Consider the following 24,060-nt stretch of genomic DNA (forward strand, 5'->3'; position numbering starts at 1 on the left):
GGGACATCTGATAACCATATCCTAATCTGAATTTGAAGGATGGTGATTGATCATAATGTTATTTTTGTTATGTGGTAGGTTACTGCTCACTTTTTACAGATAGGCGAGTGAGTTATACTAAGACATTCTGCGAGTTTGTGGCTGATCAGGGTTTTGAACCCAGCCCCCCAGTTCTTGAGTCACTGGCTAATGTTAAATCATTAGCCATAATGTTCTAGTCACTGCTGCATGCTACTACTTCTGAATTTAACACTTGTAAGCTTCCTCCCCTCCTGCAGTGTACTATGAAAAACTTTAAGTGGTCATGTAGCTATTGCTCCATCCCCTACTTTACAGAAAAGTATAAAATTGATAAAATTAGTAATCAGATCCTTCCTGTGTGTGGCAGATTAAATGAAAAAGCCTTTAAGTAGAGCGAGATAAAATAATTTGTGGGGGAAAGGGCCTGAGGGCATCTTTCCCCATGTAAAGTGCTAACATTGCACTCTTTCTAACCATGCTAAAATGACAGCAGGTTCCAAACAAGTGTCACAATAGCTTTCCTTGTGTGACTCTGATCAAAGTATATATTGCACGCATATTTGTATAATATAGCTCCACCAGCAGCTACTTCTGTACAAAGAAGGAAGTGGGTGGCATTTAGAAGTGAATTATCTCCTGCCACTTTTCCTCTCCAGCTTTGCCTCTGAACCAGCAGCTCTTCCTTCCCTACCTGAGGATTTGCAGGTGCACATTCAAAAGAGACGGGTTAAGCAGTCCCCGCTCCCCCCAATAAACTTCAAATTGCCTTTTTCCAAAAGTTGCTTTCCTTGGAAAAAGCAGGTGCATGTAATAACATAGCACCCAAGCCACCACTGTTTGTCACATAACACTGAACACTACTGTGTTAATAGCCCTGACAGAAGACACAGTCCAGCTGCAGTGCAATAAATTGTTGATGCTTCTGCAACTGGTGGACACACAACAGTTTGCTGTGCAGACATGTAATCCCATGAGGCCCTATTCCCTCACTGGGAGCTGCTGAAGCTATTTTGACTTGTCACAGTTATGCAGTATCTAGGTTGTTGGTGCAGGCATGGATGGCTGGGACTTCCTTGGACTTTTAGTGGATTATATATTTTTTCAAATCAAATGTTTTATTAACAATTGGTCTGCCGCTTTAAACTGTTTTCAGTCTATTGTTATAAACTATGAAGCAGTGTTCTCCTAGTGAATCAGATTTCACTCGACCAACCATGCTGATACGTTTCAGGTGTGGTTATTATTAGCGTTTTCAAATCCTGGGGAAAACCCTGTGTCTTTGCTATGTGGCATTTTATTGAGAAGCAGCTGTATTTGATGTTCCAATTACGGTAACATTTGAGATAGGCTTCACACCAAACTGTCGACTTTGGGTTTGTTTTGAAGCAAACACGTGTATGTTGCTGTGTCTCAAGGCCGTATTTTCATTCTTTTAGACTGAAAACATTCCTGTAGTAAGAAGACCTGACAGAAAAGATCTACTTGCATACCTAAATGGAGAAACATGTGAGTTAAAAGTTATTTAACTGTTTCATGTTTTCACTAATCTGTTTTCCCTCCTTGGTCTAAAAAATTAGGCTGTAGCCACTGCTGCTGTGATGTTTGTGTAATGGGGACTTCTCTTTCTCTGCTCTCCTGAGTGCACCCTCAAAATCTTCTCCAGAGGGTTGGGGGACTCTCTGGAGCAGATTAGGTGCTTTCGGGGGAGGAAAGGAAGGAGAAGTCCCACTGTATAAGGAGAACTCTGCACAACATTGTATGCAGCCCATTACTGGGAAGTGAAGGGTGATGATCTTGGATTTCATCAGATGTTTGGAGGCCTGGTACCTCTTTCCAAAATAAATCTGAAGCTTAATTAGTTAACCAGATAAGCTAAAATCTAGATTATGTTGTAAATAGGGTGTGTGTGTGTGTTTACAAAAAGACACATTGGTTGCCTGAATCTCTTGGAAACAAGCAGCACAAAACACCTGAATAAAACTGTTGTCATGAGTGTCAACCAAAATCACCAAATAGTCTGTGAAATTCTTATTGGGGGATACTGATCATATTAGTTACTTCCTGACCAAACAAAGTTGCAGCTAGCAAAGACATTTCTTGTCCATTTTAGCATGGCATAGTTACTTTTGGGGCTTGTCTATTTTATGTTTGCATATCTTAAAAACATTCATGATTTATTGATCTTATTGTATATTTTTAGCAACATCATCGAGCATAGACAGAAGTGCACCGCTTGAAATAGGTCTTCAACGATCTACTCAAGGTATAACATAGTTCTCAAGTATTACAACTGCACAATTTTTGAAGGGCTGCCTCATTTATGTATGTTAATTGCCTCTTTTTCTTGTAGTTAAAAGAGCAGCTGATGAAATACTAGCAGAAGCAAAGAAACCAAGAATAGAGGTAACCTAGTAATATTCTTTCTAAAAGGTTTGTGGGATAAAGTGGGTTTCCTTTATCTGTCTTCAAAACAATTCTGATAAGAGCTTGTGTCCTTATACTGTTTTCTCATAATTCTTCCCATTGGTATTCATGATAGTTGGAAGGACTGAGTCCTTGTGGTCTCTGAGTTAAGGACTCTAAATGGCAAAACTTAGAATGTAAAAAATTGTTCAGGGTCATGCAAATGGCTTTCTCTAACTTTCAGCTTTTTGATTTGCTTTTATGGATGGCTGATCCCATGCTATATTAGAAACAAACTGCTTTTGGAACTCTCCTCAGTTTCTGAAAGCAGTTTTCACCACACAGCATTGGGGTGTAGAGGAACTACTAATTTAAAGAAAGTGCAAGCTCAAAGCTCACATGAACTTTCAGGACATGCTTCACAACACTCTTTGTGATCATATTTAATATTTGGAAGAGCTCAATGGTAGTTTGTGAAAGGTGAAGCGTGAACTGTGAGCCATGTTATGGAAGAAAAAATTGGTAAACAGCATTCCAAACAGTTTTTGGGTGTGTAGGGTTATAGCTTGGACACTAAACTGATTTTTTTAATAAATAAATGAACGGGTAACATAAAACTGGCTGGCAAATCTATACTACTGGGGAATAGGGCTGGGCAATACCTGGCTTTCAACAATGTGCTGTACCACCAGCTAAATGTTGCAATACAGTATATCACAATTTCTGAAATAAGGATGGAGCTATGTAGAGGCCTGTTGGCTGGCTTCACGGTTTTTCCTGCATTGTGACTTTTGCCAACACCTGCTCTTGTGATTTGCTGCCCCCTCTATGAGGCAGAGGAGAGCTGAGGTGGCAGAGTTAACAGGGACTGCTGGAATTGAGAGAAGTATCGCCTGGCTTCACAGTTCCCCGCACATTGTGATTTTTGCATCACACACATGCACAAACACACATACACAATCATTCGTAATATATTGTCAGGTCAAAAATTATGAAACTGATATCACGATATGGACTTCAAACCAGTTTTGGATGATATATTGATATATAGCCCAGCCCTACTGGGGAACAGCAGTGAAAAGACATGCCACAGGCAACCAATGCAACTGTACAGACTTTATCTAAACTCCCTGATTTCAGTGATTTGTGGACTTGGACTCCTTGTGGCTTTGGGGGCTGATTAAACTTTCCCCAGTTTGCTAAGGGGTAGCTTTGGGTGGCCTGTGCTGTAGTTTCTCTGACACTTGGCTTATCCTTGTAGGAAGCAAAAAACCATATTTTTTTTATAAACATTGCTCTTTTTCCTAGGATGAGGAGTGTGTGCGGCTTGACAAAGAGCGACTGGCAGCTCGACTGGAGGGCCACAAAGAAGGCATTGTGCAGACGGAGCAGATCAGGCAAGTCTTCCTTTGTTTCTGATAACTGCTAATTCAAGAATTGTGATAATGCTCTTGACACGTAGGCCTTTCTAAAATGTGACACAGCAAAAATGGCCAACCATTGAAAATTTTTATCTGCAGTGTAACTGCAGGGACGATGTGAGATTTGTTGCTAACTTTTTCATGGAATATTGTTAATGGGGAAATTGAAATATTCAAGAGAAGTAGTCAGTGTTTAATGGTATCTTGTAGAAAAGGCACATGAAATTAAAATGTAGTGCATCTTTCATATGAAGAAAGAGCCTGACATTCTTGGTGTTCCTGCTACTGGCTATGCAGCCTGATCTTAATCACGTCTACTCCAGTGTTGTAAATTCCACAGAATTCAGTGGGACTCAATCTTAAGTAAATAACGTAGAGCTGCAGTCTGACACCTGGAAAACTGGAGAATTGCTGCTCGCCTCTGAGCTTCTTAGCTTCATTCCTACACCTATAAAATGGAGCCAAGGAGGGTTAGGATTTTAAAGCTGGTGAATTGTTTGTGCTGTTCATGAAAGAAAAACTCAGTATTTTGAGATTAGAAAGAATCTATAGGTTTCTGGTTAATTCGTGTAACTCAAAGTTTGACCACAGCACAGAGTTTTTAAGTATAAGGACTTATTTTAGCTTATCCAAGAGTCCATGTGTACTATATAGGAAAGCACCAGACAGGATAGGCAAATTTCCCAATCCATCTCAGTGGATTCAATGGTACTATGTGCATGTGGGCACATGAAGCTAAGGGCAGAAGATTTGCAAACATACATCTTTTTTTTCTAAAGCTATATTCTTCATCTACACATTAATTACAAAACACATGATAGCAGTAAGAAGTCCGCTGCCTTTCTTGTATAAGAAGCTCATAAAAATTTCTTAAGAAATTGCTGTTTCCTGTTTCTCGGGTAGGGGGAGAAGTGTTGTATGCGCAGCTGGGTGAAATCATCAGTTTTCCAGCAAAAAGGAGGAAGTATTCTTTCACATTTGTGGGTGAGAGAGACTTATTTACGGTTAAACATTGTTTCAGGTATACAGTGGTACCTCCAGTTGCGAACGGGATCCATTCCAGAGGTCTGGCCGGATCCTGAGGTTTTCGCAACCGAAGGAGAAGTGGTAGACCACTTCTGCGCATGCGTGTGCGGCAAAACACTTCCAGGTTTGCCGCTTTCGCAACCCAAAGTTTACGTTACCCAAGGGCAACGTAAGCCGAGGTGCTACTGTAATTTTAAATTGCAATTCAATTTGTATTGCAGAAACAACTTGTTTAGCAATTGTTTTGAGGTAAGGGATCAGATCATTGAACCTGTCATTTGAAATCCAAGAGCTGTGAAAGTCTAGAAGGGTCACAGTGATTTTGTCTAGCACCAAGGCAGCAGCACCAGTCATAAGACCGTGGAAAGGGACAACTATTTGTACTGTGTTTCTGGTTTTTCTTAGGTTTGTATGGAAATCCGCCCCCCCCCCCCCAAGTTTTCCAGTTGACAAAGGAAACTCAATAAACCATAGTCTGTTTCAGCTAATGTTGGCCTGTTGTCTGCCTTCTCTCTCTCGCCAACCCATGCTACCCACAACCTCTCAGCTGCTATGGTGAAGTTATCTGCACATTGCACAGAACTGCCAAGCATTATTGCTTCACCATTACCATTGGCAAGAAACACTAATGCATTCCTCCAAGAGTATCAGTCACTTTTGCCGCAACTTTTAAGAAAAAAAAGTCCTACCGTATTTCTTTCTTTCCTCTTTCCATTTCCTCCAGTCTACCTTAACTAGTGTCTTTCCTATTGTGGCCAATCCTTAAATAAGAAACCTTACCACCAGTACTAATCTTTTACTGTGGAGCAAGCATAATAACAGGTACAGTGGTACCTTGGTTTAAGAACAGCTTAGTTTATGAACAACTTGGATTAAGAACGCTGCAAACCCGTAGTAGGTGTTTTGGTTTGTGAACTTTGCCTTGGAAGCAGAACATGTCTTGCTTCCTGTTGAGTGTGTTCCATTTGTAAATTGAGTCCCCCGCTGCTATGGGAAAGCACACCTTGGTTTAAGAACGCTTTGGTTGAAGAACGGACTTCTGGAACTGATTAAGTTAGGAAACCAAGGTACCACTGTATTAGCAATAACTTGAACCCTTCGGACTTAAAAGGAAACTGTTGCAGAAACAGAGTTTACTGGGAAGTGGTGGTGGTTTTAGGTCACACTGTGCTAATTGGATCTGATCCTCTGATGAGATAATAAAGAGTGCTTAGCCATGGATAAAAGTTCCTATGTCCCTGAAAAGAAAAACCCTCACAAGAGCTTGCCACTGGAGAAGTGTGTGAGGTGCAGCCAGCTATCCAAAGTAATATTTGTGAGCTTTCTGTAAGTCCCAAGCCTGGTGAGGCTTGCTGAATGCAAGCAATGCTGATCAGCATTTCTAGCAAGCCTGCTTTGGGCAGGAATTGGCTGCTGTACAGATCAGGAACTCCAGAGTGCAGCCAATCCCACTGGGGCTTTCTGTCACTGCCAGTCAGCTGACTTGTGTTGACAGGAAGCATCACTTTCCAACAATTGGGAGCACACTCTCTCCGCCCCGCCCTGCCCCGCCCCGACATGAATTTAAGGACACAGCATAACAAGAAATATGATTGGGAGAGACAAGGAAAAAAGCAAATTTTCTTTGTTACAACTATCAACTGGAATGGAAACAGTTTTAAGGAGAAGAGGACCCAAAAGTTGCTGGTCTCTCATATTATCCACATAGCCTTAATGCTCACATACATAGTTCTAATCTGTAGCTTAGTGTTATGTCTGAATCAGATAACAGTGTCTGGAATGAAGGAAAAAACGAAAGAAAGCCAAACTTGGCCCTAGGGCTGTAAATTAGTTTTATCTCAATCTCTCAATATTGATACTTTTGAGATTTTTACAGTAAGACCTTAAGACCATGATTTATTGAGCTTGAAGATTTATGAGGTTTATCACTGGGACATTCATTTTATACTATTGTTGGTATACAATGCTGGTTTGTAACGCTTCTCAATCTTTTCTAGATCCTTGTCTGAAGCCATGTCTGTGGAAAAAATCGCTGCTATCAAAGCCAAAATCATGGCCAAGAAAAGGTCCACCATTAAGACGGATTTGGATGATGACATAACTGCTCTTAAACAGCGAAGTTTTGTCGATGCGGAAGTTGATGTAACTAGAGACATTGTCAGCAGGGAAAGGGTTTGGAGGACTAGAACGACCATTTTACAAAGCACAGGCAAGGTAAGGCCTTATCATATTTGTGTCCCATCAACTGACAGATGATTCTATGTCTAGCTTTGATGTTCAGTAAGAACAAGGTCATTTTAGAGTTTGAATGTAGCAGTGCAAATACATGTGTGTACACATAGCAGACCAGTCCTATGCATGTTTTCTCAGACGTGTGCAACTATGTTCACTTGTACTTTCCCCACATAAACATGCATATGGCTGCAGCAACTTTTCTTAGAAATTGCTTGTTTCTCAATCATTTCTCAATCTCAATCATAGTTGAACTGTGATTTGGTATTTATTCATATCCTAGGTATTTATTCATATCCTAACACTCTTAAAAAGACACACTTTTTTTCTTTTTTAGCTTTTTGCTCTTGCTTAACGTCATAAAATGACTCCAGAGTCTATAAAGTATGAAAACCCCTAAATGTTTTACCTTGTCCTGCTCCTATAGCTGTTATCTCTTCTAGTTCAGTAAGGTAACAATGTTTTGCTTGGCAGGTCTTAGGCCAGTACAACCCCTCCTCCCCCAGTCTGATTTGGGACTGGATTCAATGATTTGTTTCAGCCCTGAACTGGGATGATCTGGACACAACCCACAAATCCTTAAAAATGAAGAAAAGAAAATTTGTTTTTCTAATATTGTATTTTAATATTTTGTTGGAAGCCGCCCAGAGTAGCTGGGGAAACCCAGCCAGATGGGCTGGGAATAAATAATAAATAATAATTATTATTATTATTATTATTATTATTATTATTATATCTAAGAAATAAACAGGGAAAAATACAAAGATCACAAAAAACCTCTGAAATAGAAAAGAAATAACAATAACAATTTTAAGATTGCAAAAAATAAACTGAAAACCAGAAAATATTCCTCCCCCAGCTTCCCAGCTTCTCCTTCCATGGTTCCTTTTCTCTATTCTTTTTCTCGCATTTTCTTGGTTCACCCCATCTATCGCAACTACATACTCATATACACATTAGGTTTTTTTTTTACCCTGCTGAAAATCTTACCATGCTGCTAGGTTAATTGTTTATAACACTTTTTCATATATTCAATAAAAAATATCCAGTCCTCCTTATATTTTTTATCATTTTGATTTCTTATTCTAGTGGTCATCCCTGCTAACTCTGTATATTCTAACAGTTTAATATGCTAGTCTTCTTTTGTTGGGATCTTTCCATTTTGAGGCTAGTGATACATGTGCAGCTGTTGTTGCATAGAGGAACAAGTTTCTCTCTTTTTTAGTCACTTCTGTTGTTATTAACCCCAGCTGCAATGCTTCTGGGTTTTTAAAAGAAGGATTTTTAAAACTTTTTTTTAGTTCATTATGGATCATTTCCCAGTAGTTTTAAACTTTACTACACATTCTGCCCCCCACATGTGGTAAAAGGATCCCTCTGCTGTCTTACATTTCCAGCAATTGCCCGTTGATGACCCACAAATCCTGATCACATTCCAAGAGGGGAAAATAAGAAATTCCATTGACTTGCATTGGAAAGCCAAAATGGCTACATTTTGCTCCCCCCCCCCCATAGGTGCATGAAATTTGGAGATATGGTAATTCATCAATAAGGGATTAACACTTCAAAGTTTCAGATGCTGGAGTAAACATGATTAAGATCAGGCTGCACAGCCAGCAGCAGAAACGCCATGCTATTTATTTATATGGCGTGTTCACTTTATTTTATGTTCACAAACCTTTTCTGCAAGGTATCATTAACTACTGACAATTTCTTGTGTCTATATTTATATTCCTGTTAACAGTATTTATGAAAAATGTATTTCAAACTGTCCCTGTAATTACATTTCAGACTACACTGAGTTCACGGTTTTCAAGAGTTGGCCATTTTTTCGCCAGTGCACATCTCAAAATTATACATAGAAAATGTATGCTATGTTTTAACGAGCTACTGTACAAAAGCCTGACAACCACAATACCTTCTCTGTGATCTGAGCTGAAAATGCTTGTTCCAAACTGTGACTCAGTGGAGGTGTGGTGACATGACATAGGCCTGGCACATACCTGTTGGAAAGGCTGCAGAGGAAGAATATCTGCCAAGTGTGTTAGAAGAGTGGTTGCTTGACATGCCCATTTGTCTTGATGTGGAAACATTTTGATGATGGTGGGTGCAGAAAGAATAAAGCAGGATGTTGGTTTCCTGTAACACTGGAACCAGGATTTCATAGATTTGGACATGAAGTTGCATATGCTTTCTTCTCTGTCTCATCTTGAGCATGATTTCTACCTTGTTTGGAATTGTATGAGTTTGGTTTTGTATGCCTCTGATTTTAAAACAAAGGCTGTTATGCTTCTAAACTGACTGTGTTCTTAAAGGTAAATATTAAGACTCTACTACCTGCAGTGATGCTGCATTGGCTTTCAAACAGTGCAAATAGAATGACGTTCTTTTAAAACAACAACAACAACAGTGTTCAGGATCTAAAAACTGGGGAACTCTCTGGGGTACTAGTGCTGTGTCTGTGAGGTGTGGCTTTGAATTTAAATGACAGTATGCTGTAATGATTAGAGTGTCAGATTAGGAACAGAGAGACCAGGGTTCAAATCCCCAATCAGCCACGAAGCTCACTTGGTGACCTAGGAACAGTCACTGCCTAACAGGACCAGTAGTCAGGGATGATGGGAATTGTAGTCCCATAACATCTGGAGGGCCAAATTTGGCCATGCCTGATGTATGCTATCTTGAACTCCTTGAAGAAAAGGTGGAATATAATTGCAGTTTTTTTTTAAAAAAAGAATCTTTTAGTACATATTTAGATTAGTACATATGAAGCTGCAGTTTTGCCAGGATCAATGACATTGAGGTCTTGCCACTCTCATCACTGTATTGAAAACAAAATGTATGCCAAAGAGCAAACTATGCTGCTCATGCAAGGCCACAGGAGTTTGAAATATTGACATGTTGGTTCAGATATCCTGGCAGCAATGTCAAATACCATGTTCTAAAGAAGGAATGTTGCAGGGTCATTGATATAATTTTCAGTATTGGCTACCTAAATATTCTGTTTTTGGTAGATGTGTATTTTACCTTAAAGACTTAAAACATGGGAGAGTGGAAGTTGGAACAGGACCAACTGATAAATCAGCCTGGTTTGTAGATCATTGGCCACTGTTCTTAACTGTATTTTTCATGATAGCAACAGAAGGATGCTCCTCCCTCTTAATTTAGACTTGACCTGGGGAAGATCCATGGTTTTTGATTCGGAAAGTAAGTTCCCTCACCATCTCCCCCAGTTATTATTCTGTGCTATTTTGCCCCAGGCCAACTATTTTCTACTTGGTGGACTCTCGTTTCTAATAAAAAGAAAATTCTATAAAGCTGAAGTCTCCCCACCCCTGACTTAAACTGTTAGTAGAACAAGATGCTTTAAATGTTTGGGGCAAAGGTTTTGAAAGTAAGCTGAAATTGCCTTGCACAAAATGTACCCGTACATGGTAGGTTGCCTGCAATGTGTCTCCTATTTGGTAACATCTAGTGACAGGCTCATCAAATGATGAGAATGTGCACTGAAATACTGCTATAATGATGTACTACAAGTTGGGAAGTGTGGGGCGCTGCTTGCGTCAGTATATCCACATTATTTCTGACAGGCATTATGGTGGTGTCTTATAGCAGGAATATACCATAAGCAATCCTGGGGAAGGGACAAAGCAGGACAGGTTTTTTGTGGGTAAAAGGTACTAACAGCCAGAGAAGTGAGGAATTGCATTATGATATGGGCAACCATAAGCATAGTTAATGATAAGCACAAATGAACTGCATGCTGGTGATCACTGCTCAAATGTGAGTGGCAGTGGTTGCTGCTCATGGTTTAGTGAAAGACAAACCATAAGTGGGGTTCAGCTGGCAGGACAAGCAAAGGCTCCCAGCACAGAGTGGGGATATTTGAGCAAGGTGTGTTTACACCCTCAAATTACTTAGAATTTGGAAGCTATAAAGCTGCTAATGTATGATGATGATGAAGAAGTAGTAGTTTGGATTTCATATCCCGCTTTATCACTACCCTAAGGAGTCTCAAAGTGGCTAATAAAAATGATCAACTCTGTATTTATGTGTTCCTCTTTTTCTTTTCTTTTTGTATTGTTGCGTTCCCTCTTTCTATTATTATTACTAGCCTTTGCTCCTAATTCCATTATTGAATATTTGGGCCTTCAGGTATTACTAGGGGTATACACACACTATTCATGGCTCTCTAAGGTAGTCCTCTTTAGAATTTGATCACTTTATCCAAATTCTTACCCTTGAATACTAGACTTTATTCTTTTCATTTATTAACTGGAACATTTCAGATGACCTCTAACGCACCTGCAACATTTTCTTTCTCGTGTCAGTAAGCTTATCGTTGTTTCGCTGCAGTGCCTGACAGCGAGTTAGTTTGTTCAAAGAGAACTTCATTCTCAAAGCAGTCTCTGTAGTAGCTAATAATGCAAGAATTCTGAATTCTCAAAAGGCCGCCCTTATAGTGAAGGTGCTGGGTTGCCTTTTAAGATGCTGAGTTTTTTCAAATCCACTTTGTAGGTCTGCATCTCAAAGCTCTAAGGAATACAAAAGAAGAATCCCCTTTCTTCTCTGCACAGACAATTTTCAGAATGAGCACTAGATGGTGGTCTTGTTCCACACACAATAAAATTATTCGCCTGATGGAGACTGAGAACCAAAGGAATCAATGTGCTCTTGGAGCTCTAACGATGATTTTTCCTGCTGTGAGCTCATTCCAATGACAAATTTCAGTAATGTTCACATGTCCAACATTTTGAGTTAGGAGTCTCATGCATGTTTAGATTGAGGCAATTTGAACACCAGGTGAAAAAAATTCAATTTAAACCATTGCTATAAATTTAAGTTTTCCCATCTATATTTTCTGAATAAAGTACATGAATTAGTTGCTTAAGCAATGAAAGCATATTGGTATGACACTAAATAGTCTTTATTTCACCTAGGAACATAATCAGGAGTCCACAAATTCTGACTGCTAGCTCTTTCTCCCCCTACTAACCATCTTGTGGTCCTCAAGCAATTTAATATTTACATTTCAAAACAGATATTGGTTTCACCAGACTATGAATAACTAAACCTTTATTTAGGCCAGGGGTTGTGAGGCTTTGCCCAACCCAGATATTTTGGACTACAACTCCCATCATTCCTTGCCGTTCGCCATGCTGATTGGGACTGCTGGGAATTGAAGGCCAACATCATCTTGAGCGGCACAAGTTACCCATCCCTGATTAGATTTATGAGTACTGTACATGAAATGACTTTATGGAGATTTTAGAAGCAGAAACCTGTTGGCACCTTGAAGACTGAACATTTTAAAGGGAAAAAATGGTGTTATATATTGTAGTAGATCAAATATGTAACAAACAGAAAATTCTTAATACTGTTTGTAGAATATGTCATACTTTAAAGAAATATAATCTGAATCCTGAAATGTTATTCCTGTATGGAGGGGAGTAATTTATATTTATATTTATACCTTAAGCAATATTACTTTTGCAATGCTGTTTGGTATGGAAAATAAATAATTGAAACATTGAACAATTTAAAAACACACATAGAACATAATAAATGAGGTTTGTTTGTTGTTGTTGTTTTAAAAAAGGCTGAATTCTGAGCTTTAAAAAGTTAAATATATTTTTCAGCTGTACAGTGCAGGCTTAGCAAATGAGTTTGCCCATAGGCTTGATTGCAGAAGTGATAAAGCCCAATGGGGGATTTGTATGGCAAAATTTTGTTGGTATTGTGGAACAGCAGAAGTGCTGGATGGGGTTAAAAGTTAAAGGATCCCTGGACGGTTAAGTCCAGTCAAAGGCGACTATGGGGTCGCGGCGCTCATCTCGTTTTCAGGTCAAGGGGGCTGGCGTTTGTCCATAGACAGCTTTCCAAGTCATGTGGCCAGCATGACTAAACCACTTCTGGCCCAACGGGACACTGTGACAGAAACCAGAGTACACAGAAATCCTGTTTACCTTCCTGCTACAGCAATACCTATTTATCTACTTGTACTGGTGTGCTTTCAAACTGCTAGGTTGGCAGGAGCTGGGACAAAGCAATGGGAGCTCACTCCATCATGGAGATTCGAACCACCAACCTTGCAGTCAGCAAGCCCAAGAGGCTCAGTGGTTTGGACCACAGCGCCACCCGCGTCCTGGATGGTAGTAATAAATTGCAGCTCTTGCTCTTGGCCTCCCCACTTCAAGTGGCATAGAGTGCCCAAAGTGTCCAGCTTTGGTGGCCAAGCTGTTGAAAATACACTTCAGCCTCTCTCTTGCAACACACGAGTGTGCCCTTGCACACAGTTTGGAAGTCAGTGTACTAAACTATTTTGTGTAAGTTGCTACACTGCCACCATCTGTTGCCATGTATGTGTGTACTTACTGAGCATCACTTCATTCTAGGTCTAATTGTCTGGAGCAGATGCTTATTTGTTGCATGTAAATGTGCCCAGGCATACCAGATGGACATTTGTTGTGTGTGTGTGTGTGTGTGTGTGTGTGTGTGTGTGTGTGTGTGTGTTGCTACTACAATAGTATATTCAACTGAAGAAATGCAAATAGGAGCTTCTCAGCCTACAGGCAATGGAGCACATGTTGGCCTGCCAAGAACTTCTCAAACCACGCAAAGCTTGGGCCTCCTTATTTCCAGCCACTTATGTATTCTGTGACTTCAGCCAAAGATCTTCCCCCTCCTGCACAGCTACTAGTTGTTGCTGAAGATGCCATCTGACTGTAAGGCCAGAAGTATTGGAAATTGCAGTTTGTGGGAAAGTGGGTGGAATAATAAAATACGATATAGCTTAAAGCAGGTTCATGGTAAGAGAACTTGTTTAGCAACTCATCAGACTTTGTTTTAAAGCAGTGCTATGCAGATTATTTGGAAATAAACTGGGCAGGAGTCATTCTTCCCTGTTTAGGGAAGGTTTTTTAATATTTAATGCTGTATTGTTTTAATACTCGATTGGGAGCTGCCCAGAGTGGCTGGGGAGACTCAGCCAGATGGGCGGAGTACAAATAATAATTTATTTATTTATTTATTTATTCCCCTGGCCATATGGGAGGAATGGAGGAGGAGCTGGACGCTGTGCTCAAGTTTGCTAAAGTTAATCCAAATCACGCTAAACTTGTTTAGAGTTACATATGGACAAGCACATGCTCCCAGTTCTGTTGAAGTAATTTCTATCTCTAGTAGAACAATTTGTTTTGAATTGAACATGTCTACAGTACAGAAATAATAATTTCCTAATAGTACAATAGGTTGTCTTAAGTAGGCATTGGAATCCACTTTGAGGGGGCAAAGCACAACTTAAAATAATTCTTTGAACCCTTGAGTTAAAAAGCATTTTACTCATTTTAAAAGAAAACACTGGAAAATTTCAAAAAAGGGCTAAAAAACACACCATTCCCCCATTTTTCTCTCTCTTTCCCATCTCATTAGCTCCACTGCAGTTAATGTTGGTGCCAAAAGTTGCTTAGCCATTATTGAAGTAGAAGAGCAAAGTTTCTTCAGGGAGGAATCTTGAGTGTGTATTCCCAAGGGCTGGCTCTTTGTTTGCTAACTGCAGTAAGCAAGGGAGCTAGCATTATATCTGCACTGGGCCATCTATTTAAAAAATAGAGTTCATTTAGAGTCTTTTAAATGGGGTATGCCTGTTGTCTTTGTCCATGGAGTTTTCTTGGCAGGGATACTGGAGTGGCTTGCCAGTTCCTTCTCCAGGTGGATCACGTTTAGTCAAAACTCTCCACTATGACCTGTCTATCTTGGGTGGCCCTGCATGGCATAGCTCATAGCTCATAGCTTCTCTGAGTTATTCAAACCCCTTCGCCACGACAAGGCATTGATCCACGAAGTGAGAGCTGGACCATAAAGAAGGCTGATCGCCGAAGAATTGATGCTTTTGAATTATGGTGCTGGAGGAGACTCTTGAGAGTCCCATGGACTGCAAGAAGATCAAACCTATCCATTCTTAAGGAAATCAGGACAGATCGTGAAGCTGAGGCTCCAATACTTTGGCCACCTCACGAGAAGAGAAGAATCCTTGGAAAAGACCCTGATGTTGGGAAAGATTGAGGGCACTAGGAGAAGGGGACGACAGAGGATGAGATGGTTGGACAGTGTTCTCGAAGCTACGAACATGAGTCTGACCAAACTGCGGGAGGCAGTGCAAGACAGGAGTGCCTGGCGTGCTCTGGTCCATGGGGTCACGAAGAGTCGGACACGACTAAACGACTAAACAACAACAACAAATGGGGTATAGGCTTGAACTGGCCATTCATTCCTATATTATTAATTCCAGCTACTTCTGAAGAAGACTTTATGCAGGAGACGTGAATGAGATGGTCAGGTTTTGTTTTTGTTTTAATGGAACTGCTACTGCAAGGGGCCCTGGGTTACTCTCGTGTAGTTTTAAAACACACATAAACGTGCAAGACAGGCACATTACTAAGTACGTAGCACACTTAGAACTTTGCAGCTTGTGTCTGTTTTTGATGCTTTAATGTTTCCATACTTAATAGGAGAGAACCATTTTGCATTATAAATGTTTTGCAGGGAGCTCTGCTACTGAATACATTCATTATTACTTAGAATTATCGGTAATGGAGGACATCTGTTGTGTACATATGCCATTCAGTATGAAGTGCATCTTGAGGGTTGATGTAAATTTGTTAAATATGTGCCCTTTTAAATATGACTGATATTAGCATTATATGCTGCTTTTAAATAGCCTAATATGGTTTACTTATGCTGCCTCACGCTGAGCTCCTTTTAATAGGGTTAGCATAGTAATTTTCTTGGTTTGAAAGGCCTATATTATGTTTTTCTTGCTTCTTACACATTTGTGCACATCCCGAGTTGTCATTTGTCTAGTGTACCTAGCTTTTTATGCTTTAAGGCGATATCTGATATTAGTCATATTTGGAGTAGACCCATCGAAATCAATGTACCTAAGTAATTTACAACTAGATTGCCAGATTACTAGTATTATTGCCCTCCATACTGGTTTATGTGCAAGTGCTGTAGTGTTTTTTTTGTACAATGCAACTGCACCAATCATTTGGCTGTAAGTGGTGCCTTTCTATGTTATCTACCCTTATGGTGCCAGATGGTCAGGATATAGTTTAGGTACAGAATATTTAGATTTAAAAATATCTTAAATATATATTCTAGTAGAAACTCCCTTTTTGTGGGCGCTCTTGCCTTAATTGTTGGCCACCCGGACTCTGTACGAGAAAGAGCTGTTGATATTCCTGATGGTGGAGAGTAACGCTTCCAGGGAATATATATATATATATATACTGTCCAGTTTTCAAATCTTTAATGGAGTTTGAATCACAGCCCCAGATTTCAGAGCCATATAGCATTTGAGTAAGCCCTTTGCTACCAAATATCTTTAGGGATGGTTCAGTCAGCTGACCTTCCTTTTGGTAATAGGACTTCATCCGTGCCCCTGTGGTTTTCTGTGCTTTGGCTTTGACTGTCTCCATATGACACTTCCATGAGAAGATTTTATTAAAGAGTGCCCCCCATGTATCTAAATGAGTGAGTTTGTTCTATGGCCTGCTGATTCAAGCACCATCTATACATAGGTCTGTGTCTGCCAAAAATCATAATTTGGTCTTAAGAGTAATTCGTAACTAGGCTTTCCTGTTTACAGTATGTGCTACACACCTCCAAGAGATTTTTGAGGAAAGAGAGAGGAGTACTAAATAATCTGCATACATCAAGATTGAGATCTTTCTGTTCCTAATTAATGGAGAGGGGAAGTTTGCATTGGCTAAATATGGCACCAAATCATTAATATACAAGGTAAAGAGTGGGAGCCAGAATGCAATCTCACTTAACTCCTTGTGATGTTTTAAAATCACAAACCATACCACCCTTTAAACCTACTCTGACCCTCATTTCTGTGTAGCCGTATACTTTGTGGATCAATACCAGAAGTCTGCATTTGATGCTGGCAATTTGAAATTTCTCCCATCTGTTTCGATTAATAGTCAGATGCCACAGAAAGATCAATAAAGGCTACATAAAGGTTTTTCTTAATGCTCTAGGATATATTCTTATAATATGGTCCATAGTAAAACATTGATCAATGGATAGGTGAGGTAAAGACCCCTGAACAGTTAAGTCCAGTCAAAGGTGACTATGGGGTTGTGGTGCTCATCTTGCTTTCAGGCCAAGGGAGCCAGCGTTTGTGCACAGACAGCTTTCTGGGTCATGTAGCCAGCTTGACTAAACTGCTACTGGCTCACAGAGGACTGTGACGAGTGCCAGAGTACACAGAAATGCTGTTTATCTTCCTGGTACCTATTCATCTGCTTGCACTGGTATACTTTCAAACTGCAAGGTTGGCAGAAGCTGGGGCAGAGCAATGGGAGCTCACCCCATTGTACGGATTCGAACCTCCAACCTTCCAATCAGCAAGCTCAAGAGCCTCAGTGGTTTAGACCACAGTTCAACCTGTGTCCCTGTATCAATGGATATACTAGAGTATTACAAGTAATGTAGTGTGGGAAACCCTGCCTTATGGAACTCCCTACCAGTAGAAATTCAACAGGAACCACTTTTGCCTTCTTTCTGACATCTTCAGAAAATTGTACCGTTTAGACAGTCCTTCACAATTTTTATTACTGTTTTTAACCGATCAGTATCTACTGATGTTTTATTGATGTTTTATAGATAATTATAGACTGGTTTCATTATTTTTTCTGTTGTTTAACATATAGGAACATAGAGTTGGAGCATCAGGTGGAGTTCATAAAACCTTCTCATTTCATGGAGAGAAAGATAATTGTAAATAATAAGAGTGTATGTGCTAGTGCTCATGTAGACACACATTTGATCAAATAAATTTATATCCTTTGTTTCCTCCAAAGTGAGCTCAGGGTTGCATACAGAGGTCACTAACTGAACTTTGCACCTGCCTTTTCCTGCACTTGTACCAAGCTGAAAAAAAGGAAACTGGCATCAAGTGTTAAGAGGAGGGTATTTGTCACTAGCTGCTTTGTATTTTCTAAGCATTAAAGTCTTTCTTCCTTTAATACATTTGTCCAAAGAGACAGAAACTGGAAATATATGACAACTCATGTGTATGTGCAAATTGATTAAAAGCTGTTTTACATGCTACTTATTATCACTGTCTGAAAATGTGCAAATGGTAAGAGACAGAAGAGTGGCAGAAAATGTTCAGTGGTTTTGTCAGTTGCATTTCTCAAAATTGTGGCTTCTAGCTATACTTTGTAGTACACTGTATAGATGTAAATTTATATACCACACTTTTCTTTCTTTTTCTCAATTTTTTTAATTCATTTTATAATGAAATACAATAAAACAAAAACAGAAACAACAACATCAACAACAATAAACACATATACAACACACATACAGAAACTATACCTTTCTCGAATCTTAAGCTTTTCTTCACATTTTAGGGTGACTTCCTCGAGTCCCCCCTTTCCGCGGTTCATTTTCAATCATCTTTAGCAATTTCTATATCATATCTTTATATATACCACACTTTTCTGTTATGCACTGCTTCAGAAGACACTGGTTAACAGATAAACAGTATAATGCTGAATCTCTTGTGTTCTAGAACTTCGCCAAGAACATTTTTGCAATTCTTCAGTCCGTCAAAGCAAGAGAAGAAGGACGCGCACCTGAACAAAGACCAGTACCAAATACTGCACCAGTGGTAAGATTTATTCCTCAGTAAGGGATTTGGGTTTAATTAAAAAGCAAAAGGATTTGGGTACTGAGCATTTAATTGCAAAACAGATATCATTAATATTGCTTCCCATGTATTTGTCATGGCAATAGTTTGAATGTCCATATTACAGAAGTGAGGTTTATGTGAATATTTACACCTTGGAAGAAATTATGTGGACAATTGAAACAGAAGGCTTGCTAGTTTTAAATAGACTTTGGCAATGTTGGCACTTGTACTTTCCTTAAAATTCCAAGTACAGTCAAACCTTGGTTCTCGAACGCCTCCATTATCGTACGTTTCAGCTCCCGAATGCTGAAAACCCGGAAGTAAGTGTTCCCATTTCCGAAAGTTTTTCGGAACCCGAACATCTGACACTGTTTCCGGTTAAGTCCAAGAAGCTCTTGCAACCAATTGGAAGCTGCACCTCGGTTGTTGAACGTTTCGGAAGCCAAATGGACTTCCGGAAAGGTTTATGTTCGTCATCGAGGTTTGACTGTAGCAACATTTTTTCAAAAAAAAAAAAAATCCAGAATAAACATAGGACACGTTTGAATCAGTATGCTTGTGTGAAATAAAACAGATTTCAAAAACAAGGGCAGCATCCAACAAAATAGTTCTGTTAGTGCAAGGATTTCAGTTTGTGCAACGGAAGTTGCTCTCCCTGCAAGCCCTACACACACACACACACACACAAAATCTGCTCCAGAAGCCTGGAATAACCCCCAGAACAGGTTTAGTGTGTGGATTGGGAGAACAGAGGGAGGAGAAATTACATTGTGCAACCAAATGTCCCTGCACTAACAGACCTCCTTCATTGTATACTCCCCCAAATTACAAATTGGTGTAGATTCTACTAACAAGGCTCCCTAAAATACTATTATACTCTTTAGTTTTATTAATAGTGGATCTGTTACAGAGGGTACTTTAATTACCACTCTTTCTGGATGTCATTCAGGTGTTGCCTCTGCTGTGGGCATTCTTTGGCATATCTCAGCTCTTCTGTCCCCCTGCTGTTTCCATGACTTTCTGTCTTTTCCATGTCACTTAGTTAGCATAGAGCTTGATTATCTAGAATCAGCAAGGTGACCAGGACTTAAAACCAGTGGCAGCCTGGTGTTACAAAGTAATGATGATGAGGCACAGTACCTGGTGGTTGAGTTGGCTCAAATCCCCACTTTCCAAAATTCATATTTCTAGTTGTACCAAAGTCCTGTGCACTCTTTCCATTCTCGCCGTAACTTGCATGTAATGATAAGATGACGTCCGGAACTGCGATGGCCACTTGAACATTGAAATGGATGGGACTTTGTTTCACGTACACTGTACCGAATGATTGAAACCGTGTTAGTAAATGGCCTATGCAAAAGATGGATGAATTGGAATTTGCTGCCCCATTAGGCTGACAGCATTTCAATTACACTTAGGAAAAGCTTCCACTCCTCCCAAGTTTGTACTTAATCTGTGCATCTCAGTTCCAAATGGTGTTTACTTAGCAATAAACCCTCTGACTTGGTGGGACCTGTATACCTGTTCTCAGTGTCAGCAATTTTGGTTAGAAAAGGCAAATTGGTTGGCAGTCAGTTTTGATTATTAAGGGTCAAAAGATCAATAAAAGCTACATAAAGATTATTCTTAATGTGCTATATATATATATATATATATATATATATATATATATATTCCATTATTTCTCTTAGGCTTAATTCATACGTTGTTCAATTTGTTTGCGAACTACTGACCCCTGCCATGCCAACAACATTTCTAAATATTAACCATGTGGATCAATTCAATAATGGCGTTGGAACTACTTTAACCATCCAATCTGTACGGTTCATCTGTTTGCTTGTTTTTGGTTTGAGAAAGCTACAATGGCACTGGGATCAGGCAACTGGAAAACAGCTCCTACATTGCTTTGCTAACTCTTTAAATTGAGCCTCAGTTATTACAGTATGATATTGTGCTAAGTTTAGAGAACCTTTCCACTAGTTTTAGAAGTCAGTGGATAAGCTTAAATAGCAAATCAGCTTTAATATGAAGTACCTTTGAATATATGTGACGCAGGTGGTGCTGTGGGTTGAACCACAGAGCCTAGGGCTTGCCGATCAGAAGGTCGGTGGTTCGAATCCTCGCGACAGGGTGAGCTCCCGTTGCTCGGTCCCAGCTCCTGCGAACCTAGCAGTTTGAAAGCACGTCAAAGTGCAAGTAGATAAATAGGTACCGCTCTGGTGGGAAGGTAAACGGCGTTTCCGTGCACTGCTCTGGTTTGCCAGGAGCAGCTTAGTCATGCTGGCCACATGACCTGGAAGCTGTACGCTGGCTCCCTCGGCCAATAACGCGAGATAAGCGCCGCAACCCCAGAGTTGGTCACGACTGGACCTAATGGTCAGGGGTCCCTTTACCTTACCTTTGAATATATTAAAATGGTAAGAGTTGGATCCAAATACAGTTTTGTGCTAGTGAACATCTAATGTTCCATTAGATGGGGGAGGGCCTTTTCGGTAGTGGCACCCACCCTGTGGAATGCCCTCCAATCAGAAGTCAAAGAGAAAAACAACTACCAGATTTTTAGAAGACATCTGAAGGCAGCCCTGTTTAGGGAAGCTTTTAATGTTTAATAGATTTTTCTATTTTAATATTCTGTTGGAAGCCGCCCAGAGTGGCTGGGAATCCAGCCAGGTGGGCAGGGTATAAATAATAAATTATTATTATTATTATTAATATTATTATTATTATTATTCCCAACTTCCCCAATTTGCTGGAACCCTCTGTTTCATATTTAATCGGGTTTCTTGACATGCAAAACCAGCTTTTCAAAGGGTGCAGGACCCTGCAGAGCTAGGAGGAAGTGGTGAAAAGCAAGTGTATTGATTGCATTAAGCAAATCCATTGGATATAACCCAAAGTAAATTCTGCATCATCATTTCACATATCGTAATAATATTCTAAGTGTAAATTTTAATGACTTGCATTAGCATGCCAGAAAACACATACTTTACATTTTTGTTTTCAGGACCCCACTTTGCGCAACAAGCAACCTATTCCAGCGGCCTATAACAGATACGATCAGGAAAGGTTCAAAGGAAAGGAAGGTAAGTTTACTTGTGTTACCTGTTTTCAGTGTCAGCAATTTTGATTGGAAAAGGGAATATGTGATAAGTAAAACTCAGTGCGTATTTTCAAATCCCTGGAGTTGACCGTGTTGATCAGGAACCTATTTCCGAAAAAGTAGAAGATTAATGGGGAAAATGAAATAAGACTTAAGCTATTAAGAAGCAAATGGTACTTTTAAAATAGTAAATACCTATATTTGAATTTTATGAATTCCTGATATGTCATATTCATAGTTTCTTTGCTGATAGTACCAATCAGCTAGACAGCTCTGACATTTGGTACTTAAACAATCAGTTTTTCTTTATCAACTCTAGAAAAGCTGAAGTAATTATTTCAGTTCTGCTTTAAACAAAAGCCTAGTTTCCTGATAAATTATATTCCTAGGGTGACTCCATTAATTAATATGTTATTGGGAAGAGTCTCTCTTTCCACCCCTCTCCAGAGAGGTGTAAGAGTAAAATATCTCGGACACTCATTTACTGTCATCTTTCTCTCGGTGTGTGTACGTACGTGTACCAGTTGCCACCACAATTTGTCATTCTACATTGTGGCCACTGAGTTGTATCCATATGAGAACCCTCCACTGATGGAAGGTCCCAGCACAACCTCCTACTGCCACCAGCTCCACAGATTAAGGATCAAGATGATTCTGAGTTGGCACTGCAGATCTTGTCTTCTTAAATCAGGATTTTAATCTGCTTTAAGCTGCAATTTCCACTTGTGAAGAGTGAACTCTGATTAGCACTATCATCCACAAACCTTAGAAAGGCTGGGAGGGACTCATGCTCAAGAGTAGAGGGGTTGCTGGTGATAGGGAGTGCAGAATCCAGGCCCTTTAACTGTAGCTGCATTGTGTTGGCCCCAAATGAAAAGGACCCAATTGACTGTGCCTCTTCTGCTATCACAGAATTTTGCTGCCGAGTGTTTTATTTCTTCACTTAATGTTCTGTGACTTGATGTCTTGTGAAATTATGCTGTAAATAGAAAGGTAGCTTATACATTTAATAAGTGTACTGAAACGAACCACAGGCTAGCTGAGCTTGGGTAAACATGGAATCAGACACTCAGAATTTCTTTCCAAATGATTGGCATGCCATACAGGTGGCCATGTTCGTGTTCACATGAACAATTATTACAGCTCTAGTTGAATAATTACTGTTCTGTCCATTTTATATAACATTTGACAATGTTAGCTAATGTTCTTGGCATCCATCTGAGTCAAGAGACAATGGAGCACGCCTCTGAGGGTGAAGTCTAATGGCTGCATTAGCAGCACCTAAGTGATTTTCCCAGGATGTACACCTGGGCAGTGTGTATGGAGGTCCTGGGCTGCCCAGGTGACAAGACTCCCCTCTCAGCCTCACTGACGTGGTCCAAAGGAAAGCAGAACAATGCATTTGGCACCAGCTTGGCTGCAGCTTGGATTACTGCAATGCGCTCTACATGGGGCTACCTTTGAAGGTGACCCGCAAACTGCAATTAATCCAGAATGCGGCAGCTAGACTGGTGACTGGGAGCGGCCGCCAAGACCACATAACACCGGTCCTAAGAGACCTACATTGGCTCCCAGTACGTTTCTGAGCACAATTCAAAGTGTTGGTGCTGACCTTTAAAGCCCTAAACAGCCTCGGTCCTGTATACCTGAAGGAGCGTCTCCACCCCCATCGTTTAGCCCGGACACAGATCCAGCGCCGAGGGCCTTCTGGCGGTTCCCTCACTGCAAGAAGCAAAGCTACAGGGAACCAGGCAGAGGGCCTTTTCGGTAGTGGCGCCCGCCCTGTGGAACACCCTCCCACCAGATGTCAAAGAGAAAAACAAACTACCTGACATTTAGAAAACACCTAAAGGCAGCCCTGTTTAGGGAAGTTTTTAATCTGTGATATTTTAATGTATTTTGGTATTTGCTGGAAGCCACCCAGAGTGGTGGGGGAAACCCAGCCAGATGGGCGGGGTATAAATAAATAAATTTAATAATAATAATAATAATAATAATAATAATAATAATAATAATAATAATAATAATAATAGTCTTTTCTCCTCCTGAAGATTCCCTGCAAGGCAGCAGAAGTTTAGGACCGGAGTTTTCCTTCTCCTGGATAGGCAGTGTTCGAAACTCCCATTGTTCTAGGCGCATTTTGCGACAGG

At 40.1% G+C, this 24,060-nt stretch overlaps 1 protein-coding gene across 1 annotated transcript in view; it reads left to right on the forward strand.

The window, feature by feature from the left end:
• CDC73 (cell division cycle 73) overlaps nucleotides 1-24,060 on the forward strand; it is a 105,395-nt gene that overhangs the window by 10,457 nt on the left and 70,878 nt on the right. The window contains exons 3-9 of the mRNA XM_035124183.3: nucleotides 1,458-1,527; nucleotides 2,222-2,284; nucleotides 2,372-2,424; nucleotides 3,733-3,821; nucleotides 6,869-7,085; nucleotides 18,691-18,789; nucleotides 21,815-21,893. Of these exons, the coding sequence (XP_034980074.1) occupies nucleotides 1,458-1,527; nucleotides 2,222-2,284; nucleotides 2,372-2,424; nucleotides 3,733-3,821; nucleotides 6,869-7,085; nucleotides 18,691-18,789; nucleotides 21,815-21,893 (670 nt within the window). The remainder of the gene's footprint in view (nucleotides 1-1,457; nucleotides 1,528-2,221; nucleotides 2,285-2,371; nucleotides 2,425-3,732; nucleotides 3,822-6,868; nucleotides 7,086-18,690; nucleotides 18,790-21,814; nucleotides 21,894-24,060) is intronic.

This window comes from Zootoca vivipara, chromosome 7, assembly GCF_965207765.1.
Source record: "Zootoca vivipara chromosome 7, rZooViv2.hap1.1, whole genome shotgun sequence".
NCBI lineage: Eukaryota > Metazoa > Chordata > Lepidosauria > Squamata > Lacertidae > Zootoca > Zootoca vivipara.